This window comes from Alligator mississippiensis, chromosome 12 (genome assembly GCF_030867095.1).
Source record: "Alligator mississippiensis isolate rAllMis1 chromosome 12, rAllMis1, whole genome shotgun sequence".
In the NCBI taxonomy this organism is placed as follows: Eukaryota; Metazoa; Chordata; order Crocodylia; family Alligatoridae; genus Alligator; species Alligator mississippiensis.
Genome location: NC_081835.1, coordinates 60,205,350 through 60,232,640, shown reverse-complemented (window position 1 = coordinate 60,232,640; position 27,291 = coordinate 60,205,350). Strand labels below are relative to the sequence as shown.

General features: G+C 49.1%; 2 protein-coding genes across 5 annotated transcripts in view; one reads left to right on the top strand and one right to left on the bottom strand.

The window, feature by feature from the left end:
• The window catches only part of SETX (senataxin), a 42,118-nt gene extending 37,886 nt beyond the window's left edge, over positions 1-4,232 (top strand). Inside the window, exon 25 of the mRNA XM_006259989.4 lies at positions 676-4,232. Within this exon, the coding sequence (XP_006260051.3) occupies positions 676-1,491 (816 nt within the window). The 3' untranslated portion in view covers positions 1,492-4,232. The remainder of the gene's footprint in view (positions 1-675) is intronic.
• A 5,074-nt stretch (positions 4,233-9,306) lies between these two features.
• NTNG2 (netrin G2) overlaps positions 9,307-27,291 on the bottom strand; it is a 76,381-nt gene continuing 58,396 nt past the window's right edge. For 3 of the 4 annotated variants that reach the window (XM_059715628.1, XM_059715627.1, XM_059715629.1), the window contains 5 exons: positions 15,857-15,922; positions 15,247-15,321; positions 12,932-13,099; positions 11,076-11,210; positions 9,307-10,503 (listed from right to left, as the gene is read on the bottom strand). In XM_059715628.1, coding sequence (XP_059571611.1) covers positions 10,280-10,503; positions 11,076-11,210; positions 12,932-13,099; positions 15,247-15,321; positions 15,857-15,922 — 668 coding nt within the window. In that variant the 3' untranslated portion in view covers positions 9,307-10,279. The remainder of the gene's footprint in view (positions 10,504-11,075; positions 11,211-12,931; positions 13,100-15,246; positions 15,322-15,856; positions 15,923-27,291) is intronic. The other variant, XM_006259990.4, reaches the window with a different exon arrangement.

The window sequence follows — 27,291 nt, the reverse complement described above, 5'->3', positions numbered from 1 at the left end:
TACTCATGGTAAGGAATGCCTAAGGACTATAACTGATTAACTTAAAAATCTCCACCTCCTCCCCTGCATTGCACTTCGGTTTATGATGTGGATTTCCTAGCACTGTTTCACAGTTTTCCCTGAATAGCCAGTCCTTTTTCCCTATTTATTTCAATCTTGAGTACAGCACTAAAAGGAGAGTTGTTTTGTTTTTTTTTTTTAAAACAAGAAAACGTGGGTGTGCAGCCACACAAATGCGTAGAAGTGGCTATTGGAGCCATTTTTTCAAATCCATTTTTTTTTTTTTTACAAGTTATATAGATTTCCAGCCTAATGGCCCTTAAAATTGTCAAGTTCTATTGTGCTCCTTTAATATACCGCTAGGTGGCAGTCAAACCATATTCTAATCCTGCTTGGCATAGAGAGGGACTTCAATCCTCAGTTTGGTGGTTCCATCCAGGCATTGTCATTTCATCTCTGCTAGTGCAGCAGTGACTGAAAGGATCCTCCCTTACGAGGCCTTTTTGCTTTTAAATGAAACCTTTGAGAGAACCTTTCATCCCCGGAGCAAATATGAAGGTAGTTCCTGTGACGGCAGTGTGAAGTGAGGCTGTGCAGACTGAAAAAGAGCCCTGTATGCACGCTCAGACTTCTCTTTGCACTGGTTTCTTTTGGCAACTTTTTCTTCTTTTTCAGGAAAATAAAGACTGGAATGAGCTGATACAGGATGCTCAGAGGAGGGGTGCCATCATTAAGACGTGTGACAAGACCTATAAGAAGGATGCTGCTAAAATCCTAAAGTTCAAGCCAGCATTGTCACGGCCACCTCCCCGTTGTCCCAGTACTGTACTGCCTGAAAAGGCTACTCGAGGGCAGCCTTGTTCAGGCAGTGACGGGCAGGTTGATGTCACCAACAAGAAAGACAGCAACAGTTCGAGGAGACAATCTGACAGTGCTGGACCCTTGGCACAAGATAGCGGAGGGCTGAAACGGCCACAAGAATCTCAGGGTTCAGACGCCAGGGGTGTCACTGTACCCACGGAAATGAAGGCTACAGTGCAGCCTGCTGTTCGAGAGAGACTACGGGATCCAAGACTGGATAAGAGAACTGAAGCAACAGGGAAGGAGCAGGCCTTCAAGGACGGTAAGCCCTCACCTCTGAGAAACCCAGGAATGACATCACCAAGGGCCTCTGATGCATCTTCAGCTCACAGGAGTCAGAGCAGCACTGTACCACCCTCTGTCTCCAAGGCAGACACTTCTACCAAGTCCAGCCAGTCTGAGAGACAGCCAGACTTGCCTGTCAGGTCTTCCCACATAGCTAGGCAGGACCATGACAAGAATCTCTCGTGGTCACAGAAGCAGGCAGGAACTAAAAGTGAAGGAGACCAAAAAAATAAGACTATGGGGAACAAAGACAGGAGCGGCCTCTGTGCACAAAGGAGAGCATCAGAACGGTCAACAGAGGACACAGGCTCCAGTAGTGCCAAGCGGAGAAAGATCTCCTCTTAACTGACATCTTCACAGGATCAACTACAGCAGGCAGCATTCCCTATTAAAATGAGTCACAGCGAGTCCTTAGAAATGTGGACTGCATTTAACAAACAAATGTTCTTTATATTTTTTTTTCTATCCCATCATTTGACTATGGCGGGGGGGGGGGAGAGTCATACCTGCAGTACAAGGTGGGTAGTTGTCTTGTATGTACCAGTAGTAAGTTTTGAACAGTCTTCCTCAAAAGTCAAATGTAAATGTTTCAGGATTGTATATTTGTATAGTATACAGAGTTATTTTAAAGTTCAATTGAGTGAGTGTGCTGCTACCTGTTTTCCTGGCTAAATGCTAATTTCTCAATGAAAGATATTTTTTTTTTTTTTAAGAATCAATAGAAAATCTAACTAGATTTTTACTGTTGGCAGGTCTGATTTCTTTAATAGCAAATGGAAAGTCTTGAAAAGATTGCAATGGTGGTAACAAGTCAGATTTCTTTTTTATTATTTCTAAATTTCAACTGGTTCCATGTTGAAAATTTACGAGTGGGTGAGTGTTCAATAGAGAGAGATGTTTGTGTTGTATATTTTCTTTCCTCCTTTCAAAGGAACAAAGGATCCCGTGTTCTGGCTGCTTACTTATCAACTGGAGTCCTTAGTCTGCTGAGGTCAGTTGAGTGGAGTCAGAAGAGACTAGCATTCAACTGGAGGAAAGCATCTGGGTTCCCACTGAAGCTGGTAGGAGTGGAGGGTTTGCCATGTCTTCAACTTGTCAGGCCTGATCACGCCATTTCAGAAAAAAGTAGTAGCACATGAAATCTGGATCAGAGATCTAGTTAAAGCTTAATGATGCTGATATTTGGCTTTGTTTTAGAGAGCTTGTTGATATCTACAGAGGCAACAAGGGAAAGCTGTTAGAGCTTAAGTAGGAGTATTGTCAGATTCTGTTTATGATGTTGATGTTCAGATACTATACAGGTAACAAGAAAAATAAAGCTGCAATAACTACTTTTTTCCATGAAAGTCCTATTCTCCTCCTAGTAATTTCTTAAAGGAATGTAAAGAAAATACAAGTGGATTTACTTCTTCATAGAATGTGCTCACATTCTCACAAAGCTATTATTTGAATAATATAAGGAATATTTAGGGTTATAAAACCCAACAGCTAGCAGCGCTGTTTATGGCATACAGACGGTGCTGAAAACATACTTCCCTTATGACCACGAAGATGACTTTTGACGGGTTAACACTGACTAGAACTAGATGTCATGCAGATGAGGAAATTTTCCCCATGCATTTCACTTAAAGTACTTAATGTTTTCAACCTGCGTTATACCCCTGCCATTCTTTTCCAAAGTCTAATCAGAGAAGAAGAAACCATGTGTGGGGTAGGCAAATGATCTCAGGACTAGGAAGAAGCCATCAAACTCTCTTACTTAAGTAAGACCTGGTAAGACTTGAACCTGCCTTTAAGGTGCAGAATTAAGACTTAACCTCATTGTGTCTCGGAGAATAGGCTAATAGTGCAGTGATCTCTGACTTAAAAACTGATGCCCAGCCCTGCACATACGTTAATTTTGGTTCCATTACCAAAGGAGTTTTCACAGTTATCTGTAACATGAGATAATGAGTTCTGCCTCACTTGCCTGCCACAAGTTAAAAAATTTTGCTAATGATTGTGTTTACATCTTGTACCTAACACTTGGTGTAATGATTCATGCTGGGCTTGTGCCTTTCAAACCACTGACAAACACCTTCTAAATGGAGGTGTCGGCACAAAACACAGACATGCTATACCTGTTGGAAGAATAATAGGCCAGTAGCCTAAATGTAAATTGATATCAATTCATACATCCAAGCAGGGGCAGAGACGTGCTTTTCCAGTGACAGCTGAATAAATATACCCGAAGGTGCTCTTGCTGTATCTGCATGGCCCAGTCACTGCCTGCTGTTACCTGTAACAGTAATGGTAGTGGGTATTGAAAGAGGCAAATTCTGGCCTCGGGGAGGCATGTGCAGTGAAGTCATCAAACTGACAAGCCGGAGTTTTAGCCCCAAAGTTTTGTTTAACTGTCACGGCATTACAGTCCATTTGTCACTGCTTTATTTAACCTACCAGCAGCTCCTTAAGCAATCATGAAAGCTGTTCAGTATCATGCATAATCTGCTGGGGATGTGGAAGGCGAAGAGCTCTTGGACTGAATTGTTTATTGTCATCAAGAGTTAAGAGTCTTTATAACTCAGATGACAGACTCTGTGCCCAGAGTGGATCTACATCTATGCTAAACAGAAACACTGTGAAACACAGTCTTCCTTTATAAACCTTGTGCCTCTCCTCGCTGCTGCAACATCATGTTTCCTGCTGTGTTTGCTCAGCATGGGTTAAAAGGGCTGGTTACCTTGCAAACTGCTATAGGATCCTATAGCTATGGAAACCATGTAATGCGTATTTATGTAAATAAATGAAGGGAAAATCAGTCTCAGTCAGGAAATGCTTTTCTAACCATTAAATGGAAATCTGTCGAGCAATTTTTTTTAAAGAAAAAAAAAAACAAACCTTCTTGGGACTCCTCTTCCACTAAATCAGCTGTACATTCCAGAGCATAACTTATCCCAGTAACAGTACCTGTCATGCCAGAAAGAGTTTTGTTCTGGTGTCCAATATTATCCTTGTGGCATTGCATCGCTTCTGCTTTGTGCATGTAGTTTTATAAATTGTGTATTTTTTCAATAAACCCTAATTGATGATGATGTTACAATCTCTCAGATGCTTCAGGCTTTTATTGCTGTTAAAGGAACTTGTGGTTTAACGCTTGCTTCTTATCTGATCCTGTGGACGTTATCTTTCCACAATCGCTTAGTTCCAGCATATCAGTCTATCAATGTTGTATGGTTGTTTTTTTTAATTAGTAACGTAGGGACTGAGTTTGCACCTTTTATTTTTTTACATGGAACCTGCGGGGAGTTTGATGGAATAAAAACAAGAGCTTTCATAGTTTTATTAGTACTTTTTCTTCCAGATGTATTCAGAACACTTAATGTGACATTACTCACCCAGAGAATGTATATTACATGTACTTCAATGGTACCTGATACAGAGTTGTTCCATTAGCAATATATCTTCTCCACGACCCTTTCCTTTGCCTGCATGTCATGTAATAATCCTTTTAGTGGAGTGGATAACCGTATTTGCCATCTATTTGTCATCTATTCCCCCACCCCACTTTTTCTTTCTCGCTGGTTCCTGAATTGGGAATATGGACATAAACTGCTAGTTCTCACATATTCCTGTTTGAGAGTGGAAGTAGAGGAAGCTTTTCCAACGGTGGTAGTTTGGCTTGAAAAAGTTATTAATGAATGAGTGCAACACTGACACCATTTATTTTTAACTTAAAATTGTTTAATTTGATTTTTCCACCAAAATAAGTTTGGAGGAAGATGCTAAAGTTTTACTATACTGGTATCCAAACAGGCAATTGCTTAGTAAGGTATTTTCCCTTGTACAGGTTTCACTCCAAATGGACTGGGAAAGGAGAGAGGTTGAGTGCAGGGGTGAGGTTATAGCCCTGCCTGGTGTAGGTGCAGAAATCAGCATGACCGCCAGGTGAGAACAAGCAGTTCATTGAGGTAATAACCTACCTCTGGACACGTACCAGGTGCCTTCATCCCTTTGCTTGTGCGAGGTGTTTGGCATTGGGTGGTGTTAGTGGCATGCAGGGCTAAAACCTGCCTAAGTAAACTCATTGGCTGCATCCAGATTTGCATGAACGTTTGGTTCCCTGGGGACAACTAGCAGCAGCACACCTCGTGCCAGCACTAGTTGTCCCCAGGGAACGCCTTTGCCACATGTGTGCTGGCATGCAGCACGTTACCCCAAGTGGGGGGCCTCCAGGGGCTGCAGCAGCAGCGAGCCTGTCCGGCAGTGGAGTGTGGCTCTGGCCAGCCAGGCTCCGGCTTTGGGCAGCACATGTTTCACCACGTGCACAGCTCCGTTGTTTTTTTCTCCACAGGCTTTTTTGCCCCCTGGATATCCAGGGGGCAAAAAACCCCATTCTGCACTGCTCTGTTGCAGCACAGAGAACAACAGAATGTGCATTATGTCTGCGGCACCACGTACCCCATGGCCGTGCTCATCCGGACACGGCCATTGTGGGGAAATCTCCCTTGGCGTTAGCTGCACAAGTGCATGCAGTGGTCTGGCAGCTCTGTCACTTTAACATTGTCCTAACTCAGCTTAAAATAGGTTTAAACTGCATTTCCGTTCTTGCCTTCTCAGCTCTAGTGCTGCTGGTAGAAAGCTGGAGTTTTCAGAACAGCCTCTGTAGACCAGTTGTGTGTGACTTGCTGACAAGAAGGCAGCATGATGCCCAGGACCAAAGGTGCAGGTCTGTGAACTGGGGAGGAGGATCCTCTTTTCAGTTGTGCCACTGACTCGCTGTGTCATGTTAAGCAAGGGAATTGACTTCTCAGCCTGTTTCTTAGTCTGCACAATGAAAATGAGACCTGCTCTTCTTTATACATAACGTGCTGCAAGTTCTGTGGGTGCTTTGCAGTGGTACCAAATGAAAAAGACCACAGGTCAAGAACATACACAAGTCAATTAGGAATAAAGCCAAGTTAGTAAGCATGTGGTAGGTAGTTATACAAAGGTGGAGATGGATAGTGATAAGAAACCCAGAGACTTTTTAAAGGAGCAACCAATGAAGTGGGCAAGCTAAGATAATGATCTCTCTGCTTAGGAACGGAGAGTACATCATTTTCAATAACTGACAGCTGAAGGTTGGTTGTTCATTTGCAAACTGTATTTACTGTAGCAGTACCACAATAAGGGGAGCTGTGCTTGCTAAACCGGCCAGACATTTCCCTCTGCTTGGCATGAATAAATAATAGATGAAACAAACTGGTGTATTGTAAGTGGAATTTAGAATGCTAAACAGTCTAATGCAATTTCCATCCGCCAGGGTCCATTCCCAAGCTGTACATAAGGCTTCCCTCCTTCTTTTTAAAGGCTTGGAAAGGAACCCATTGCCTTCTTTTCAGGGCAAATGTAAGCTAAGCAGCGTGGCAAGTGAAATGCCTCTGACAGGTGAAGCCTCTTAGCCAGACGTTCCTGTCGGCTAATGTATACACTTGTTTCCCATCAATGCCCAGGCAGATAGTGGTGGGCAGAGGTAAATATAATTCATGCACACTTGATACCTCAGGGAGGGTTCAGCTTGTGGAAATCCTGGCTTCCTAGTCTAGCAGGTTGCAGATACAGAATGCTATCCAGTGTTGTCTTGGATTTCACTGAGAACTTCTCTCCAGTAGGAGTTGGTGCTTTCTTGACCTGAGGAGCCTCACTGCCTGTCTTAAATTCCCCAGTGTTTGCAGGGACGTACGTAAGGCTGCCTGCCAGTGTCCATCGGGACAGATCCTGGCTAGCATAGGATCAATGGAAAATAACTGCAAAAATTGGGACTCTTTAGGCTTGCCCACTCACTCCAATGGTAAGAGCACATCTGTCTTAAATTCCTGCCCCTCCCACCTTCCCTCCTCTCATCTCGGAAATATCTTAGGACAAACAACTTAAAGCTCTTCTAGCTTTGGAGCCTGTGTGCACCAGTCATAGCCTAGCAAAACTCTCCCAAGTTCATGACTAGATCCAGAACCCCTTCTGAGAGGACTCTGCTTTTTACGCATCTTTAAAAGTCAAATTTCCTCTTTCTTAAAGATAAATACTGAGCTTTTGCTTTTTTATTTCACCCTATTAACATTTGGGTCATTTCATGGAAACCAGTTCAAGTACAGGATTTAGCAGGTGGGACAATCCTTTTTAAGTGGTTGTAGCATGTGCGAAGTTTCTCCCTTTAACCTAGTTGGCACTTTACCTCCTTGAGCATCAACCTTTTCAGATGAATTATGCACTTTCACTGGAAAAAAAAACAAACAAAAAAACAAACCCAAACCTGTCACGTAGCTCTAATTATTTCCAGCAGCCATAGATCCCCCCCCCCCACACACACACTCACATACTTTGTCTCCAGCTGAGAAAGTTTCTAATATTTATTCTTGGACGGATGAATGTGCAGACAGTCAAACTATTATTGCTTTGAATTCTGTAGCTGTGGTGATGGAGTCTGGCGATGTTTAATCATGTCACATGAAAGGGTTCAAATACCACAGATCCTTCCTATAAGTTGCATCAGGCAGGATATAGAATTTTGCCCCTGTTTTTAAAAGCATTCACCATTGCTACCCAAAAGACTCCAGCTTTTAGCCTGAGTCTCCCAGAACATGAATCAAGTGCATGCCAGTTATGAAAGTTCAAAGGGGTCTTTATGTATTTTTTTTTTTTTCCACTGGTGGTTTTTTTCCTTTGGGTAGATACCTGCGTCATCTTGTGTTAATGCACTTGCAGTGCTGAAGTTCTCCCAAGCTTTCTAAAAAATTTTGCTTAAGCATGGGATTCAAGGAGTGAGGGAAGGAACCTGCTCTGAGGGTGTTCCTTGCTGCTTGCCCTGTTAACATCTGCGGTTCCTCTGGCAGCTCACATGCATAAGGTCTTTTTGAAAGAGGACTAGCAGGGCCGGATCCTGAAGGTGAGCTCTGGGGAGAGCCTTCCCTTGCTTTAGACCTGGGGAGCACACTATAAAACTGCCTACTCCAAGTTACTCCCATTCACAGTCTGTAGATCATTTAATTTCCTTTGTGGGAGAGCTCTGTGTGGGTGTGTATTACAGTTGTGGTACTTAAGTAACATCCCCTTCTACAATAGCTATTGAAGATCCCAATACTAGAACATAGGTGTTGCGGGGTTTTATTTTACTTTCCTTTTTTACCATCTGTGTTCAGCAGCCGTAAAGTGTGTTGTGTGCCCCTTTGTGATAACTCCAAGAGATAATAGCCCCCTTCTGCTACTAGCTATGGAGTCGCTTCATTGGAAAAAAGCCTGAGTGGTGGTTCTGAAAGGGCCAAGCTCGAAACCTGGCTGTCATGCTTTCACAAGGGGGTCACTGCATTCTGGCTTTTCTCTTTCAAGAGCTGTGTGAGGGTGCTTGGAGTAGTTATTTCAGACCTGAGAGAGTGCCAGCGGCAGCTGTGGGCTAGAGCTGAGAGGTGGAAAAGGGCTCAGTGTCAATGGAAAGTGTATGGAAGCAGGAGAGAGACACTAAAGGAAAAGAATAGTGCTGTGGATAAAGGAATACTGCACATGAATGTGACGATGCATAACTACAGGATAGATGGTACAAGTCCTGGGCTAGCCCGTGGTTGAAAACACAATACTAGTATAAGTGAACTATGAAGGCGAGGGTAGATTCCCAGTTCCCAGGTGTGTATCAGACCTGGGTGCTCAGGTTTCAAATATGTATATGCATCACTTCTAAGACTTCTCCATCTACCTTCCACAGCGGATAGCTTCAAATGCCTTCCACCATTGCAGCATGTTAATGGGCTTTATGTCCCTTTGTCTACTGACCTCCCTATTGAGAATCAAAGGTTGTGGCTGCTTCAAGCAACCTCTTAGGATCGATTGCTTTTCAACGAAGGTGCAAATCTGAACCAGTCACCCCTGCCTGTGGGGCACAGTATTTTTAACAGAGGAGTCCCTTGGGAGACTCTGCTAGCCAGCCTTATTCTGCCGCAGCATGACTTGGAGATGGCATTTCAAATAGTCGACCATTTTTGTTAAGACCCCTGTTTTAAAAAGCATCTGGGCTCTGCTTGGGGAGGGACTGGGTTTACCTGCAAGCTGATTCAGCAGTGTAATTTTTAAAAAATTACTTGTGCTAAATGATCTATCCCACCCTCACCATAGCCTGCACCTAGGTGTTGAGTCAGAAAACACAAGAGGACGTTATGAATCAAAAAATAAGTCTTTACCGGTAATTAGCTGCACACAAAAAGGAAAACGTGGTGGGCAAGCAGCAATTAATAGTTGCTTTACTGAAGGGTTATACACCATAATCAAAGGCCCGTGGTAAAACGCCCCTTTAGCCTGCGGTTCTTTTATAACTTTTAATCCAAACAAAAATAATTCTCTACCAAAAGAGGATTTGAACCGTACACTATACGGAAATGCCGGCATTAGACATCACACTCCTGATCTACCATGCACGCAGCGGCCCTTGTGTCCTCGCCAAGTGCAAGAAAAGGAAATCAAAATCCGACAACCGGAATAGAAAACTCGATGAATGCAGCAACTAGGTTTTGTAGGCAACCGTACGTTTAGGGCCCTGCCAGGCCCACAATGAAACGTAGGACTATGCAGCAAGGATGGACCGAAGAGTCCCCGTAGGTGCTTTGGACTCCAGTCTCTAGGGCTGTGGGGAGCGGTCGTGACTGGTTCTTTCAAAACCACAGAGGAAGGAGGAGAGGGAAAAATAAAAAGATGTGAAATTAAATCAATTGCCTTGGACTGTGGTGGTGTTTGTTTGGCAGGGTCCCCGTGCTCTGGAACCAGACGGGCCTGTGCAAAGTGGGGCAAGGAGAGAGTCGCGGCTTTGCAGGGTGTAACGCAAGTCCCTCGTGATGCCGTTGGATGGCAGCTTCTGCACTACGCTGGTCAGTTCCCCTGGCAGCCGGGTTTGTGCTGCGGCCACCTCTGGGTAGCGCTAGGAGGCCGGAGCAAGGCTGCTGCTGGAAAGACCAAAGCCAGCCCCTGACATTCTGTACCTCTTTTCTGGTGGGGAAGGAGACCAAACAGGGTTGTGTAAGTCCTACAGTAAAGGGAGGGTGGGGAGATGGTGGTGCAGTGACCCACTTATTCCCTTAGTCTCCCCAGATCCCTCTGATGATGCGCCTTGAGCTGGCTCCCATGGGTCTGGCGTTCAGAAGTCCAACGAGCATCGCAGCTGAAGGCCGAGCGCGCTGAGGAGGAGTGCGGGGAGGCTGAGGTATGTGCTGGAGGCCGAATCGCAGTCCTGGCTCTCGGAGTCGCACTTGGACTGCTCGCACAGGACGCCCTTGTAGCCGGCCGGGCAGATGCACCGCTGGTTCTGGTGGCAGGTGCCGCCGTTTTGGCAAATCAGGAGCTCCTCATCACAGACATTGGCTGCCAGGCAAGGAGGGGGAGGGAGAGGGAAAAAAACCAACAGTGTGGGGAGTTGTTGTATGCTACAGGTAGCCCTGGAGCCCCATATCCCGTGCAACAGCAAGCATCTTGTTGCCTTCCCTTGATTCAAAGGAAGTTGCATGCCGAACCACTGGGCTGATGCACTGCCCAAGGTGAGGCAGGGAGCTTAAATGTGTGACTAGGCATGTTCTAGCCCCTTCTTGGTCTGTGTTTCCTGCCCCCACCTGCTAACCCCATGGCTTTGGCCCTACAGTGCCAGGGCCCACACAAGGCTCCAGGTCCATAGGAGCAAGAAGGAGCTGCCCACTGCCCTTACATGCAACATCAGCACTTCCTGGGACTTGGCTTTGTAGCCAGTCCCTACTGGGGGTCAGTGATTCTATAACTAGGGGCCTAGGTCACCTTCTCCTGGCATCAAACGATAGAAAGTGCTCTCTGCTCTCTACCTCTCTGGTGGACACGGCTTCTCAAACCAGTCCTGCATCTAGCAGATGACTGGGCCCTTACTTCCTGGTCAGGTAGCATTTGGGGGACAGACCTGGGGTACTTACGAAAACAACCCTGTCTCCAGTAGTAATCGGGGAGGCAGTCGTCGCACTTGGGCCCCGTGGCTCCTTCTTTGCATTCACAGTAGCCGGTCTCGTTGCAGCGGTCGTGCACTGAGCCAATCTGATTGCAGTTGCATTCTGTCCAAAGACACAGCCGTTAGTGACCCACTCGGGGAGCATGCTGCTGCCGCTGGGGTGCTCTCCTCGCTAGGCTGCCTAAGGGCTTTGCATCTGGGGCTGGTGCCAGCGGCATAAGCTGCCCCTTCCCTCCACGGCTTCCAGAATCCAAGGACAAAGTTGACTTGTGGAGGTGTCTCATCCTTGCTAACACCATGTTGGGGCTGGGCACTGCCCTGCCAGCCAAGGCGTGATACTCCAGAGACTGGGTCAGCCACTGCTCTGAGGGGTGCAGTCAGGCTCTGCAACCCAAGGACCCAAGAAACAATTTGACCCAGGGCAAGCTCTGCCTCCAGCCCCCATGCTGTTGTGTGGACTTTGACCCATGCTCAGCATTTAAAGTGGCGGCTGAGGGGTTGACTCCCAGAACCCTGCAGGGCTACCCCATTCATCTGCCTCGGACGCAACTGGTTGCTCAGAGCCAGATGTGGGGGGTCAAAGCTGCAGGTACCACCAAGGGGATGCTTGGCCTACAGAGCCACGAGGTAGAGTGCCAGCTACTTGGAAGGGCCTAGCCTGCTGCAGGACTGCTGGCCGTAGCGGCTGCCTCGACTTTTTCCGAGACTGAGGTTGCAGAGGTTGGCTGAGCAGCTCCAATGCAGTACAACGGCTTTGCTGGCACAGCTCTGAGTGCTGCGAGGAGCCATTTCCCTCTAATCCTTTTGAATCTCTTAGGAGGCGACAGGCTGGGCGACAGCTAGGGTAGAATAGGAAGTCAATTTAGTGCTGACATACTACTGCCAGCCCTGCTCCAGATAAGTGTCTGGGCTGCTTGTGATGTTGCAGCTCGGCCTTCCTCCTCCTCAGAGAGGGTGAGAGGGCAGCGAGGGACTGGAGTCTGCCAGCAGCTCCATAGTGAGGTGACTGGGGTTATGGCAGTGTAAGATGAGTGCAGAAATGGGCCCCTCAGCCAGGACTGCAGGGCAGTTATGAAAGGAAGAAAAAAACTCTGGAGAGAGAGGCAGAAGGCCCGGCGCCAGTCTGCCTCTTGATTAATTCCTAGCAGTCTTCCCGATTTCTGGCCAGAAGCCTCCCACCTGTGAGCAAGCATAAATCCCATACAGTACACTCTTTAATTGGCACTGGTGGAACCGGGGTGGGATGGGAGGCAGGCCGACAGGGAGTCCATCTGAGCTGGAAGAAAAGGTTTTGCCCTGTCAGTCAGCAGCTCAGCCTCGCTCAGAGCTGGAGCACAGCTGTTCTCTCCTTCCCCAGGTGGCAATAGCCCTGCAGGTAGTCCAGAGCGATGACATGAGGCTGGCTAATGAATGAGGACAAGAGGGACTTCACAGCACAGTGCTCCAGTGCTGCAGCCCGTGACCCTACCCAGCGGTAACCCAGCAAGAGCTGAGAGGCTGGAGACTTGATGGACGAAGGGAAGCACCATAGGATGGCAGGTCTGTCAGCAGCTAGTTCAGATCCAGGCACCCCTGCTAAGGCCGTGTGAGCTTCCTACAGATATGATGGCCCATCCAGGGGGCACTTAGAGTCAACATGGACATTTCTCCACAAGAAGCAGGATGTGGGTGGCAAAGATCAGTTCACAGACTACCTGATACCTCTCAGTAAGTAAGGACTGTGGCTCACCATGACTTAGGTAGCTCTGAAGCAGCCACCCAGTGAAACTTCTGGGAGGGGGGGGTCCCCGTTCCCCTTCGGGGTCGAGCGGGCCCGCTACTCACCTATGCAGACATTCTCATCGTCGAGCTCCGCGGAGCCATTACGGTAAAAGCCAAGGCGGCAGTGCTGGCAATGCTGCCCCCGGGTGTTGTGTTTGCAGCTGACGCAGGTCACCACATTCAGGAAGTCTATGTAGCTGCAGCGGTTGGAGTGGCCGTAGCACTCGCAGTCTGGGAAGGGAAGAGAAGAAAAGTTGACGCTTCCTTGCTAGGTCACCCCTGCCACGCACAGCCACTCCCATGGCACTGGCCTTGCTCCACCTGTGGCACCAGTGCAGAGAAATGACTCCAGAAGACGTAGCAGTTTCTTCTATTTGACACAATGCAGCGGTCTTTAAAAATATGGAGACAGCTACCTGAGTCTGCTGCTCCTCTGTACTGCCATGTGGAAGGAGAGGGGTTGGGAAGTAACCCTTTGGCATGCACTCATGCAGGCAGGTGAGAATGTGATGCAGGATGTCTTGTGCAGGCGAGAGGGAGCACAGCAAATTCAGAGGCTACCTGTTCTCCCAAGCTTGTGAGGGGTTTAGGGAGGCTGAGAGCAAAGCTTTCCAAACTGTGGTCTGCGAGGAAGTGGGACAGTGGGCCAGGGCCAACTTTCCTCTGTGGGTACTTGGGGAACCCAACTCCCGCTCCATGACAAGGCCCCTTTAAGGCAACAAGTATTCAAGGGAGCAGCTCACTCCCTGTGTAATGTGGCCAGGTGCGAATTATTAAGTAGCTGCCGCCCCTGTGGGATAAAACCCAGCTGCTGGGCTGTGCCCTAGAGAGTGATGGGGTCCAGGGTGTGAGGAGCATGGTTTCAGGTGAACACTTCCTAGAGCATTGGCGATTGCTCACAGCAAGGGCCTAGGGCTTGAGGGGAGATTTTGAACAGGAGCTAGAGCCGAGGTAGAGGTGAGCTGGAGGAAACAGCTTGAACCGGGACCCTGTCCCATAGCAGAGGATGTTGCACTCCCTGAATTGCATGAAGCAGCTGGGAGTCCAGGGACCTGCATGAGAGGCCTGTGGAGAAGACCCCCAGGGAGTCCAAGACCTGGTGGACTGAGCAAGGCCTGGAGGCCCTGAAGCAAGGGTGAATTGGAGTTGAAGCTGCTTGGTGCCATAAGTAAGTCCCTTCCACTTCTCTCTGTACCTTGCCTGCCTTCTTATGAATGCCTTCACCCATACGGGAGGACTCGCTCCCTCCTCCGCGCCCCAGGCTTTGGCCAGAAGCCTTGTCCTGCTATAACTTGATGTTCCCTACCCTTCCCCCCGGCTCCCCAACCAGCCTCCCTTCTCTCATTTTTTTCCCCCCATCTCATTCAAAACTTTTGTGTTTGAGAGTCTGCAAACCCTCAATCCCTGAAGCAGGGGAGGTGCAATTCCCACCCCTCTGCAGGGAAGGGTGTGAGAGTTGACTGGAGTTAAGGGGCTGAGTAACCTAATGGGGGAAGCAGCTTTTTTAAAAGGATCCTTCCAAAATTGGGGGGGCAACCTCTGGCTTTGTACCCTGGCTTTAGTTTCCAGAGGCAGGAGTTTCCATGTCTCTTGTGCAGATTTTCTGTTTGACACAATGGGGTAAGATCACTGAAATCTTAACTTCAGGGTGACATAGAAGCCTGCTGGGATGATGGGCCCAGGGGACAGGACTGGTAGAAGTGGTCTGCGGGGAGATGGGCTTGAATTTCATGCTGCTGCTCGCCCACGTGGCTTCAAAGTTGCTACAATGCTCTCGGTACTCTGTCTCCTGTGGCAAGGGGGAGCACAAGGAAGCTGAGGGTAGTAGGGAGACTAGGAGCCAGGCCCCAGCTACTGCCTCTAAACCCAGGTCTGAGCTTTCCCAGTGGTTGGAAGGATCCAGACCCATCCCATCTTGCATGCTGATGTGACAACGGGTGGCGGGAAGATGGCATGCAGGGGGAGTGGGCTGACATGCACGGGTGTCTGGTTAGATTTTGCTTCTATGAAATAAAGTCCTGATGAGATGGAGCATGGCGGGGCCTTTCCCCACAGTTCAAGCTGCCTTGGAAGGAATCAAAAACCTAGATCTTCTGTGGAAAAATCATTCCTAGCTCAGTTCATGTTGACAACCTCCCAGCAGCAGCAGCTCTGGCTGCCATAGGCCATGCCAACATCGCTTTATCATGAAGACCCAATTTTAATAACCTTTTAATACAGGATTGCATCAGATGCACCACCCCCCGCCCCTGTCTTTTAGTCCGCCGAGATCTTGGTGACCCAGACAGATTAATCATTCTGACCAAGAAGACCTTTTCAAAGCTTTCAGCATCTCGGTTTCCAGCCCGTTCCCACCCCCGCCCACGTCGCCCTCTTACCTTTAAATGTCCGTACAGGCGTCACGGGGTCAGAGTCTGATTTGAGCCGGGTGACTTTGGAGCTCTTTGAGGGCACTTAGAAGAAATTGAAGACATGCTTTTTCTCATCGCTTAACACAGCTTTGCTTCCTACACTATGGGAGAGCGGCTCTCGTGTTAGAACAATAACAGCCCAAGCCCAGAACATCACTTGGGCATTGCTGAAATCTATTTCTGCACAAGGCAGCTGGTGGCTTTCTACATTTCTCCTCTGTGTTTCTCTCTTCCCCCCACCCCTGCTCTAGAACTTGGTGCATGAAAAATTCAGTGCATCAATATATGTTGATCTGCAGGGAGATGACTGACAAAGGAGAGGAGTTATTCATAGATGTGTCCTAGCTCTACCCTTGGTAAGGGAATTAATTGTGTTGGACCATCCAGGTGTAACCATTTGCAAGCGTGCACAACTTTTATCTTGGACTCTTGGTGATGGCAGTTATGCCAAATGGGGTAGGAAATGCAGGCAGCAAGTACCACAAGATCTTTTGCTTGGTACCAGGCAGACCCCCCTGATATGCCCTGTATTGTAGACTAACTCCCCACACCAACCAGCTCCTACAGCGGGCAGTACCTGGCTTCTTGGCATGCTTCTTGCCAGCAGAGTGTGCTGTCGGCCCTGGTTTGCTCTTCGGAGCTGCTGCACGTGAGACAACAAAATACAGCTGAGCACTATGGAGGAGAGCAGATTCCCAGCCCCAGTGGAGCTTGGCAGGCTGGCACATTCATCAGGCTAAGTGGCTGCTCCTGACTGTCAAGGAACTTACTCGGGGGGCTATCCTGCCCAAATGAAGCCTTTGCTGCTGACACGCGTAACAGCAGCCTCACACGCTGCAGTGAATTATCACAGCAATTGCATCAGGGTCATTTCCTTCCACTCAGGCTTGATGTCTTTCAGTTTCCGGGATTTTTATTTTATTTATGTGCGTATATGATATATTTTTTTTTTTTTTAACCCAAGTAGGGTTGAGATGTAGCTGCCCAGGTGTCTTGTTGCCTTGGGTGCAGAGAGAGGGTAACACAGACTCTTGTCATAATGCTTTGTGCTGCCATAACAAGGCACTGATGGGGAGCATGGCTGTCCCTCCCGAGGAGGAACTTTAATGCCTAAATGCAGCTGTAATGCCTTTCCCCTGAGGATGCCATCATCTTTAACATGGCTTAAGCGCCACTGGTCCCCTGTGCTGTGGGAGAAGAGGATTCATCCTCCTTTCCCAGACACAGAGACACACACAGTGCTACAGTGAGGAGCAGAAGACCAGAATCCTGATGCTCGCTCGCTTGCTCCCTGCTAACTCATACGAACTAATTGGTCACACTCCTACTACTAACTAAATACCTATAAGCTAGTTCCCCAAAAGCAAACCTTTAAATACCATTTTCTAAGCTGACACCTGTGACAGGAAGACTCTGAGCTGTGCTGAGCCCAGGGCTGTCCCCTTCTGCTGCTGACCACAGGTCATGCCAGAAGGCTACTCATTGCTAACCTGACCCAGACCAGCTCCTGCGCCGAACAACGTGGCTTTCAAAGCTCTGAAGGCAAACTTCTCCCCGGGCCAAAGCCCAAGTGGGGGTTGCAGCCTCAGCCAGGATCTCTGCACAGCGGTGAATATTGCCCTTGATTTCTGCTTTTGGAGGAAGTAGTCAATCAAAGGACATGTAGGGCAGGGCTCCCCACAAGATACTGGTTTCAACACGCTCTAAATGAACTACTCTCTTTCTTAAATGTTTCTTGAAAGGCCAACAAGGAGATAAGACGGGCCTCTTCCTTCAATAAACAGCCCAACCTCTCTCAAGTGAAAAAACCCTCTCCAGCAAAAAGCATTGAAGCATCGCACAAGTTGTGTTTCTGTTTTTCACTGCAGCTGGCAGATCTTGTAGCTGGCTTTTATCTTAGGATCTCCAAGGTCTTCCCTCCTTGGAGGTACTGGACAGATAAAGCCTGTTACCAGGGGAAACCGAGGCATGCAATAATTCAGCGGCTTGTCAAAAGACTATGCTCTGCATCAGCTGTGTAACTGGGAGGCTGGATCCAGTTTCTTTCCTCTCCCCAAATGACCTTCTTTTACTCTGGTGTGAGTCTTCAGTCTCTCACTGAGTTAGTTTGAGGTCAATCTCAGCTGTAAAATATCCCAGAACATGAAATCGCCGGCAAGGGGAGGACAGGCAGTGATATTTTTATAACCGCTCCCCCTCCAGTTGACTGAGTTGACCGCTGCCTCCCCATCCCAGGCTGTTAGCTATACGTGCTTCTCTCCACCTAGGCACACCTTGTCCCCAAGGAAAGCTCTGCCTGCCAGCGGACATACTTGTTTCCAGAGGGGATGGGTTTTGCTGTGTCCTGGTTAAGCAGCCTCTTGCTAAAGCTGCTTTTCACCCCATGGCAAGCTGACGTCTTGCAGCTCTTTGGAGGCCTTTTCCCAGCAGAGTCCTGGGGGTGCACCGGCTTGGCATCTCCAAGCAGGGAAGTGGGGCACACGTGCCTCCCAGGGCCTCTGTTTAGTTCAGCAGGATGGACAGGGAGAGATCGCGGGGCTCTGCCGCCTCTGTGCTGGCAGGACGGGCCCAGCACGCAGGTAGGACTTGCTGTCAGGGCAAGCTGCCGGACTGGGCTGCCAGCCACGGCGGCCTTGGCATGGGATGACTATCAAGTGCAGCCAGACAGCTCATCTCTCTTGCTCCAAACCACAACGGTGTAGTTCACAGCTGACCCCCCAACAGGTTCATCGTGACCACTGCCAGCATCACCAACTCCCCCTCCCCTTCCTGTCCGACATGGGGATCTGGGGTCTCCCACCGTAAAACTGAATAATGGAATAAAGGATAGGGAGCTGCCGGCCTGCTGCTGGCTGGTATAACAAATGACAGTGGCAAATGAGGAAGATTGGGAGGAGGACTCCTGACTTCTGTCTATTTTGTTATATTCAATGCAAGAGAGAGATGAGCCACTTCGTGCCCTGAGTCTGTTTCCTCATCGGTGAGCCTGCCTGAGCAAAGTAACAATCCTCGCCCTCCCTTGTGAGCCTCCATAGGTCCTCGCGGGGAGGTTGCAAAGGCTGAGAGTTGCAGTTGTCAGCAGCAGGAAAGGCTGCGTTGTGGGGTCTCATGTAGGACAGCTCCCTGCAGCACCTCATTATGCTGCTTGCTGCCTGCGGCCCGACTTGGGGGTTTCAGTTAGGAGGAGGAGAGAAAGAGGAGGGGACTTGATGCTGAAGTCCAGGCCTGGTCGGGCAGTGCTCGGTGATCCCCAGACCCACGGAGCAAATGCAGCAAGTGACTAAGCAGTGTGTCCGTCTCAGGGTTTCATCCTCCATTTCCACATGCTTCAGGGCTGACTTTCCATCCAGACACGTAGCAGTTGCATCAGGGGGAAGTAAACCAGCATGCAGCCCAAGCTAGTGCTAGCCCTAGGCTGCTGCCAGTCCTGAAACGGGTTGGCTGATTGCTACCCCCTAGCCAGGTGGCTTTAGCCTGGGGGAAGCCTGATGAGGCTGAAGTTTCCATGGTGACAGATCCCCATCCCTGTCTGCCCATTCATTTTGATCAGCCTTGATCTGAGCAGAGCAGCTCTGTGCCCCTGTCTCGCTTGCTCTCCCGCTGCTGCTGCTGCTCCCCAGGCCCACGGCCTGGCAGAGGGTGAAGACCAGCGCGGCCAGCAGCACGTGTAGCAGGATGCAGACCCTGCTCTGCCCCCAGCACGTTTGCACTCCTTCATCCTGGTCCTAAGGGTACCAAGTCGGTGGCGCTGAGGACGGATGAACACCCTGGGGGCATCGAACAGAAAAGCTGTGACCTCAATGTGATGTTAGAGTCTGCTGAGAGCGCAGGGCAAAGACTGGGGAGGACAGCACCTGCCCTTCGGGGCTGAGGAACTGGAGTGGGGGAAAACAGCTGCTTGTCTGGGGGAAGAGACTGGGAGAACATGAGAAGGGGTGGTGAAGAAAGAAAGTTGAGGGGAGAAAGGGAGCTGAATGTCTGTGATTGCACAGTGGCTTCCCCCTCCCTCCGGCTCGCTCTGCTCTGCTACCTGCAGAAGCCATTGCTTTGACCAGACACCGAGAAGTCAGGCTGAAGGGGACCGCCAGAGGTCATCCAGTCCAAACGCCTGTCTGAGGCCAGATCCTTCCTAGCCAAACCATCCTATACAAGCGCATTGTCTAATGCGGAGGCAGGCCTGGTGGGGGGCTGAGCGGTGCAGTAACCCAGGTAGGTTCAGTTCTCGAAGGCAGGATCTTGGTGTCACCTAGGCAGGATGCCTGTTGAAGCCTATGGGTGGGCAAGAGACCTAAAGGGTGGTGTTTCACAATGCAAAACACACAGCCAAGAAGAAAATGGGCATCCAGGGCCTCGGAAGGAAGCTTTTGGTGCCTCTGTCTGCCATAAGAAGCTGAAGAAGCCATTCCCTGGCTTCCTGGGAGGGAGGTGTAAGAGTCAAAGGATCAGCCAATTAAGCTTAATTGCATCAGGATGTTGTGATCAGTAGAATTAAGCAGCTGTTCATCTGTCTTGGGGAGAGGTGTGTGGGCCCAGCTCCACCTGGTGAAATCTCTTCTACAAACAGTGCAGTTGGTGAACTGGGACATGGAGCTGCCCAGAGGCTTCTCTCTTGGCAGACAAATCCTTGGCTCATCAGTGCAATGGGCTGGTCAAGGAAACAATTGATGGGAGGTTGTTGGCAACCACCGAGGCAATCTGAAGCACCATCCTTCACTCCCCTCCTTTCCCTTCACTCTGTCCCTCAGACAGATGATGATGAAGTTTGTTTGAAGGTCAACAACTTGATCCTTGTTGGGGGGGGAAATATGGTCTTTGCTGCCTTCTAGCACCTCCCGTGCGCGGGGCTCAGGATGAGTCACAAGTGAGTGTCTGCGGTCAGATCTCCAACCGGGGGCTTGATGCAGCCTCCCTATTTAACTAAGGGGAAATATTGTCACTCCCCTCTCCCAGCGGATCAGGGCAGAGGTGGAGGCAAAGCCCAGGTTTTGCAGCTCCTCGGGACTGTTTTCCTTCCTGCTTGGGACTGTTCTCCATCCATGGTTCCTAAAAGCCTCTAAAGAGAGAAGGCTGAAGTAGGATGAGCAGAATATAGAGACTCCCAGGGCCAATCTAACTTGAATCCTTCAATACACCTAAGAAATAGTTGTCTTTTGGATCCCATGGATATGGCCTGAACCACTCCTACTGAGGTTTGGAGATTCCCGTCTACTCTCCACTTCCTTTGGGCGCTGAAGCTCAGCCCAAGAGCATCTGCTTTCCTCTGCTTTCAAGAGGCTCCTGGGGCACAGGTCTGGGTCCAAGGACTCCTGTGTCTCATGGATGTTGGGCAGCTTTAAATGGTACCAATTGGAGAGAACGTCAGCATAATACCGCCCCTCGACTTGTTCGTTGTTAAAGATGGGAAAGGAGACCACTTGCATGGGATGGGACCATGGTGCCCACTCTCTCTGTCCTCTCTGCCTACTCCTGAAATCATCCAAATTCCTTGGAAATTGGCTGTTCAGCACTAGAGAGGCATGGGGAAGTTATCTTTGGCCTAAAGGTGAAGAGAGGGCGTAGAAGCCACAGAGAGGGTGGTGGTTCTGCCAACGTGGGGTTATTGTACAGTCTAACTTCAGGGTAGAAACCCCTGGCTGCCAAACCGCCAGATATCAAGTCCTTGACCACATTCCTAACCCCCTCCTAAGACGAGGGCTGCCCGTTTGATCAGTCTGGCCACAAAATGTGGAAGAGAAAAGAGTGGTCTTGAAGGTGCAATGCATTAGTAGGCACAAGACAAAGCAACTAGAGGCAACTAAAAAGCAACTAAATATTTCTAGAGAAATACTTATATCTACTTCTATTCTTTAAAGGTTTCTTGTTCTCTAATTCAGATGAATTTCATGCGAGCAACTCCAAAACCACTGAGAACGGACAACTGGCGTCCCAGTTCTCTGGAAGGACCTTTTGTCGTGGTGAGAAGTCATAGAGCCACCCTGCCACCTCTAGGGTATGGTCCTCTTGACAGCGATTCTTAGCACAAATACCATGCCTTTCAGACACGGAGCACTGTGCCCTTCATAAAGATGGGCATCCTTTGGTCTATTTTTCAGCCAGAAACTGAGGCATTAGCAAGGGGAGAATGGCTGGCTGGATCAAGTTGATGAACCAGCTAGAAATATAACTTGTGGCTCAGGCCATTTGTCAGGACTCTTTTGAGTGCTAACTTTGACATTTGTTTCTCAACACTCTTTTTGAAACAGGTCTGGATAATGCACATCCATCTCTCTGTGTATAGCCCCAAGTGGACGGTATCTAGAAATGGGCCTGAGCCCAAGCCACAGACTTCAAATGCTCTACGTTGTAGGCAGCATTTGTTCAGGGTTTTGTTTTAGCCCATGGAGTATGTGAGGCCTGACTGTAAAATCCAGCTGGAGCTATGAACTCCAGCCGCTCTATCCCCTGAATCAAAGTATTTCCAGATCCTGGGTTTTAGTGTGGGCCTAGCTCTAATTCATATGGTAGATCATACTGATATGAGTGTGTGCAGTAAGGATTTACAAGGGGCACATCAACTGGGAAACAGGGAGCTGAATATTGCCAGTCAACTACCAACCTATATATACGTTAACAGGAGCCCTGGGAAAGAGGGCAACATTGCAAGAGCCTCCTGCAACCTCGGGTGGCTCTCACTGGTAGCTTGCACAGCACCCTGTGGAGAGGCTAACGCAGGGCAAGAAGCCAAAGAAACATCCAACAGAAGACGTCTATGCTAGAAACAACACACGCCTATCTAGTTACCAAACTACTCCACTTGACACGCACAATCTGATCTTGGTGGACAGCACGGTTTCCATGATCCTCCCTGCTCACCTCGGCAGCTAGCTGAGAACAATCTCTTTTGCAATTCATTACCCTTGTTTTGGGGGGTTTGTTTTTCCACGTATGTGACTCAACCCTGGGGCTCGGTGCAGCTTCACCAGATTACTTTTGTCTGTGCCCATCAAGCAGCTGGTAGAGCCTTTCCCAGCTCAGAGGAGAGAGGGAGACATGGAAAGCAGAGCTGTAATCCTACTAGCTAAAGCAAGTTAGGCATCAGTGCATATGGGGGTGGGATACGTACTAGCCAGATGAGCGCAGTTCAGCGACGCGTTCCTACCTTTGGTTCCTGCACCAGCCTTGGACTGGGGGGAGCCCACCTGCAGAGGTGCAGCGGCTGAGGAGCTGTTGTATTCTTGCAGAGGTAATACAGGAAAGCCACATTATGAGATGCACCGGGCCAAGGGGAGGCCAGCTAGTGGCCTGGTGATTATGAAAGGAAGGGTCTGATCTTCCGTGGGCAAAAACTGCCACTATCCCATTGCCTTCAGTGGAGAGACACCAAGACCTGCCTCTCATAACTCTAAGTGTCACCCACATTAGGTTTCATATCCATCCACTTCCTTCAGTCACTAGACGGGTTGCAGGGAGATGACCAAGCACAGGATCAACCACTGCAAGGGGAGAGATCACTGGGATCTGCAAGGCCCAGGCCCTCCGACAGCCAGGCGGTTGGCACAGGGGGCAAAATAAAAGCTGAGGAGATGGGATTTGCTTCAATCTCCCCACTTTTGTTAACAGTCCTCCTTCTCGCTACTGCACAAACTGGGAAATATGTGTATATATTAAAAAAGGCACAGAGTTAATTTCAGGCTCCAGTTGAGTAACATAAGGGGGAAAAAAAATCTCAGTCTTTGCCAAATTTCAAAGACCAAACCCAAGAAGGAGAGAGATGCGATTTCCCAGCCTCTGTGGGGGGATGATAAACAACGCGGTGGGGGGGATTTTAAACCACAAGTTCTACAAGGAGGTGATAGACACTGTCCTTTTCAACTGGAAAATGGAAGCCAATTGATATGACTCTCGTGTTAAAGAGAATATGAAAAAAGCTCTGTGCAAATTGGCAAGGGTTTAATTAGAGTCACAATAAAAAACAGCCCTGGAGGCATTTTGCTTTTTAGTCATTCACACACACCTCCACTCGCTTGCATTTACAGAGCCAGGGAAATTATTAATGCTCTTTATCCTAAGAACCTTCCCCCAGTAGCTGTAGTGACATGCATGGCTGGTTTTACGTTTTGGGGGTGGGCATGTGGAGAGGCGCCCATATCTCCTCCGGACCTATTTGGTGCTGAAGGAGCTGGGTGGCAAGTAGGTAACTGGGACATCCCATCTCTGTTTGAGCCTTTTCGGTACAGACAATGTGTCCTAGGTCTAAGCTATAGTGTGGAGTCTCCTGGAAAATTAGAATTAGCTACCTAGGGGCAACTTGCAGCTTAAAAATAGCATTGTAGACCATACCCTAGGGATCCCACTGGACTGTTTTAGTGTTAGGAGGCCCACAGAAAGCAGGTACATCAGCAGAGTAGCTGGCGTCCATGGACCAAAAGCCTACGTTTTGGGCTCCTTCCGTGGGAACAGTTGACCAGCAAATTGTTTTTCCCGGAGCTGAACTGGCACCATTGGAGGTTCAGGCTGAGCCCAGAACCAAAAAATAAAAATTAAGGGGAAAAAATGAAAAGGAAAACAAAACAGAAGATGAGGCTTTTTTTGCACACGCCAAACTTGGAGGGAAAATTATTATTGCCTGACAAATGGGAAAGCGTCAAGTTGGAAGGAAAATGATAAGCGATAAAGAGGGCTCGACACAGAGCAGGAACGTGGAGAGGAAATTCCAAGTGAGATTGACTCCCTTTCCTTGGTGACTCCTGGTCATCTCCCTCCCTGTCTGCACCCGTTCACCCTGCTTCCTTTCCCATGCCCTGCCTGCTCCTTGGCTAGAATCGGATGACAGGCATAAGACGTTTGCACAGCATGTGCAGTAGAAATACTAGGGCAGGGCAGGCTGATCTAGAGCTGCGTTTCTCAACCCGTGGGTCACGACCCAAAAGTGGGTCACAAGAAGATATGAAAGGGTCATGAACAAACTTTAAAAATGGATTCTCCTTTAAAGGGAGAAAAACATGGGAAAGCATGGCTCTTCCCTTGCAGGCTGGAGCTCCGCCAGCCTGCAAGGGGCCGCTTAGGGTGCCCCCTGCTACGCACACTGCAGGGTGGGGGGACAGCAGGTTGGGAGTGAGGGGCACCGAGTCGGGACTGGCCATCAGTGTTGACAAATGGGTCCTGGTACAAAAAAGGTTGAGAACCACTGCTCTACAGCTCGTGCAGAGGGTGGCCCTATCCCCAAGACCCTGAGTGCCAGCCTCAGCATTAGCAGAAGCCAGAGCACGGGGAGCTCATGTGGTGGTTGCAGCAGCCAGGGTCTCTGGCCACCGGTGTGGCCGGACTCCACAGCAGCATTGTCAAGAGCCCTTCTCTTTGCTGCGGAAAGGGAGAGGAGGCCACTCCACAGCGTCTGTGCCCAAGGTGCCAGTACTGCTAGACTAAACGTGTGACCGCGGAGAACGCTACAGACAGCGAACAACACCAGATCTGTGCCACCTAAGACTAACACCACGTCTAATCCACACTTCTAGTCTACATGCCACATTGAGATCCTTCTGAGTGCTGCCGCCTAGTATGCAGAAGCACACGTGAGAAGGAAAAATAATTCAGACCGGCTTCTAAATACCTGGTTTTTTGGGTCTCTCCTGGATAGGCACAGAGGCAGGGAGGGCAGCAGGCTGCCTGGCAGTGACTGCATAGGATGGGAAGCAAAAATACAAAGGGTGAAAGAACCGAATGCATGTTATGGAAAGAAACAGCACGGTGACAGGCTGCGGGGAGGAGGTAGCAGAGGGGGCAGCTGTAACAGCGCTTGCAGGCGGGTCTTGCGACCTGAGCTGCGATAGTCCAGCCTCGATTGTGGAACAAGCCCAGATCGGAGGAGAGCTGCAGGGGGGAAATGCTCCAGTGAGCTTCGGAGCCCTCTCTAGCTCGAAGTGTGCATCCCGCAAACAGAAGCATTTTGCATTTCACCCGCCACTGTACCTGAGCCCCAAGCAGCTGAGGTATTTGCAGTGTTTCTTGGATACCTAGAAAAACCTCTTAAAGCAGTTCCTCTAGGCTGACCTGGCATTCTAGCCACTATTCATTCGGTGAAACAGGACGGTGTTTCATTACCCCAAAGGAGAGATCCTCCTCCTATTTTTTTTTCCGCTGGACTAAAGAAGAGAGGAGAGCGCCTCTCGTGTGGTAGTTGGGTCCTGCCCAGTCCCTGGTCAGCAGGACAGCCAGGTGAAAGGAAGCACTGACAATTGCAAACTCTGGACCCGATTCTCCTCTCTCACCGATGAAGTTCCTGGTACGTTCATTTTAAGCCATCAGTGCAATCAGAATGAGGCCTATACCCCTGACCTGCCCCCTTCCTGAATATGACTATTTGCAATAATGAATTGTGCCCACACCTGTGCAGACCCCACTCAAGAGAGACTCTGGTCGGGATCTTCAGCCACAGAAGGCAAACTCCTTGGGTTGAAACAAGTGGAGTGATGCCTTGAGCTAAGTAACAGTCTTCATTTCCCCCCCTCGTTTGGGCACCTATACACAAGCAGCAAGGCTGCTCCGACCTGCTGTAATTACAGCACAGTGCAGCAGGCTCGATTAACCAAGTCTGCTGGAGCGTGGTAATTACCATGCTCCAGCAGACTCCGGCGTCTCATGTAGCAGCATCCCCGCACTAAAAAATGGTGGTGGGGACACTTTAATTAAAGCTTGTTCGACAAGCGTTAAAGTGCCCCCACCACCATTTTTCAGTTCAGGGATACTGATACATGAGAGGCTTAAGGCACTTTAATTAGAGCGGCTCTAATTAAAGCACCCCCACTCCCAGAGCACGTGTATAAATGCCCATCGGGGCCAACCAGGAAAGGAAGATGCAGTAAGATGCACTGAGTTGAAGCCACAAAGCCCAGCCCTGCCTTTTCAAACTAGAAACGTGGCACGCTGCCCCCAAGTAACTCAATGCAAGAAGCTGGGTTTGCAGTAAGTGGGGCGGTTGTCACCTGCTCTTTCCGATAACCCGTCAGCAGCAGGGCAACTGGATGGAAAGCCCATACACAGTGCTGTGAATCGCAGATTAAATCCTCTTCCCAGCAGAGCCCCCTCCCAGATGTTGTTCCTCAAACTAGTGATGGGAGACATCCCAAGACCTTTGGTACTACCCTGGCCCAGGGTCTACAAAGCATGCAAGACCCGGAGCTTTTCAGCTGATGCTTTGGCTGTTCCCTTCCCAAATTCAGCTAGAAACTATGAGCGCGTGGGCTGCCCGGGGAACGAGAGACACCGAATCAATAAACATGCTGCATTCCCAGACCTCGAGGGATTGGCTGCTTCCTAGAAAATTATAAAGGCTTAGTGTTGATTGGGAGAGAGCTTGTATTTTTCTCTCTGACCCATTCACCCATATCAACTATAAAGAAAAAAAAGGCAACCTTCTCACCCGACCCCAGCCACACTGGTGAGGCAGGGCAGAAAAGCATTAATTGTACCACAAGAGACAGATGCTCAGTAGGTTCAGAGGCAGGAGCTCGCAAGAAAACTACTACGGGCCAACACAGATAAAAACCACGTGACACTGAGTGTCATGTACGTGGAGCACAAGCTGAATTATTACAGGCGCGGAGATGATGTACCCCACTCGTGTGACCGTTAACACCGATCTGTAACCTCATGTGACCGTAACACCGATCTGTAACCTTAATGGAGAGGGTAAGTACTGTTTCCACGTTACACACAGGGACATTGAATTGGCTAGACCAAGACTGCACTGTAACGCAGGGCAAGCGGGAAATGGGACCCAGGTTGCATTGCTGCAGCCAGACCCCCTGCTTTAAACAGCAGAGGATGGTGCCACCACGATTATATCTGTATTTGCATAAACACACAATCAAGCTTCCCCATCCCCTTGACTGGCTGCTGGCAGCACCCCCAGGCTGACTCTTACTAACATACTGTGGATATAAAATGTTCCCCTGGGAAAAATCAGACCCAGAAAGCACGGCAGTGAAATGAGCACACGTCTAACTCCCCTATGAGAGTCTTAAAAAAATTCCT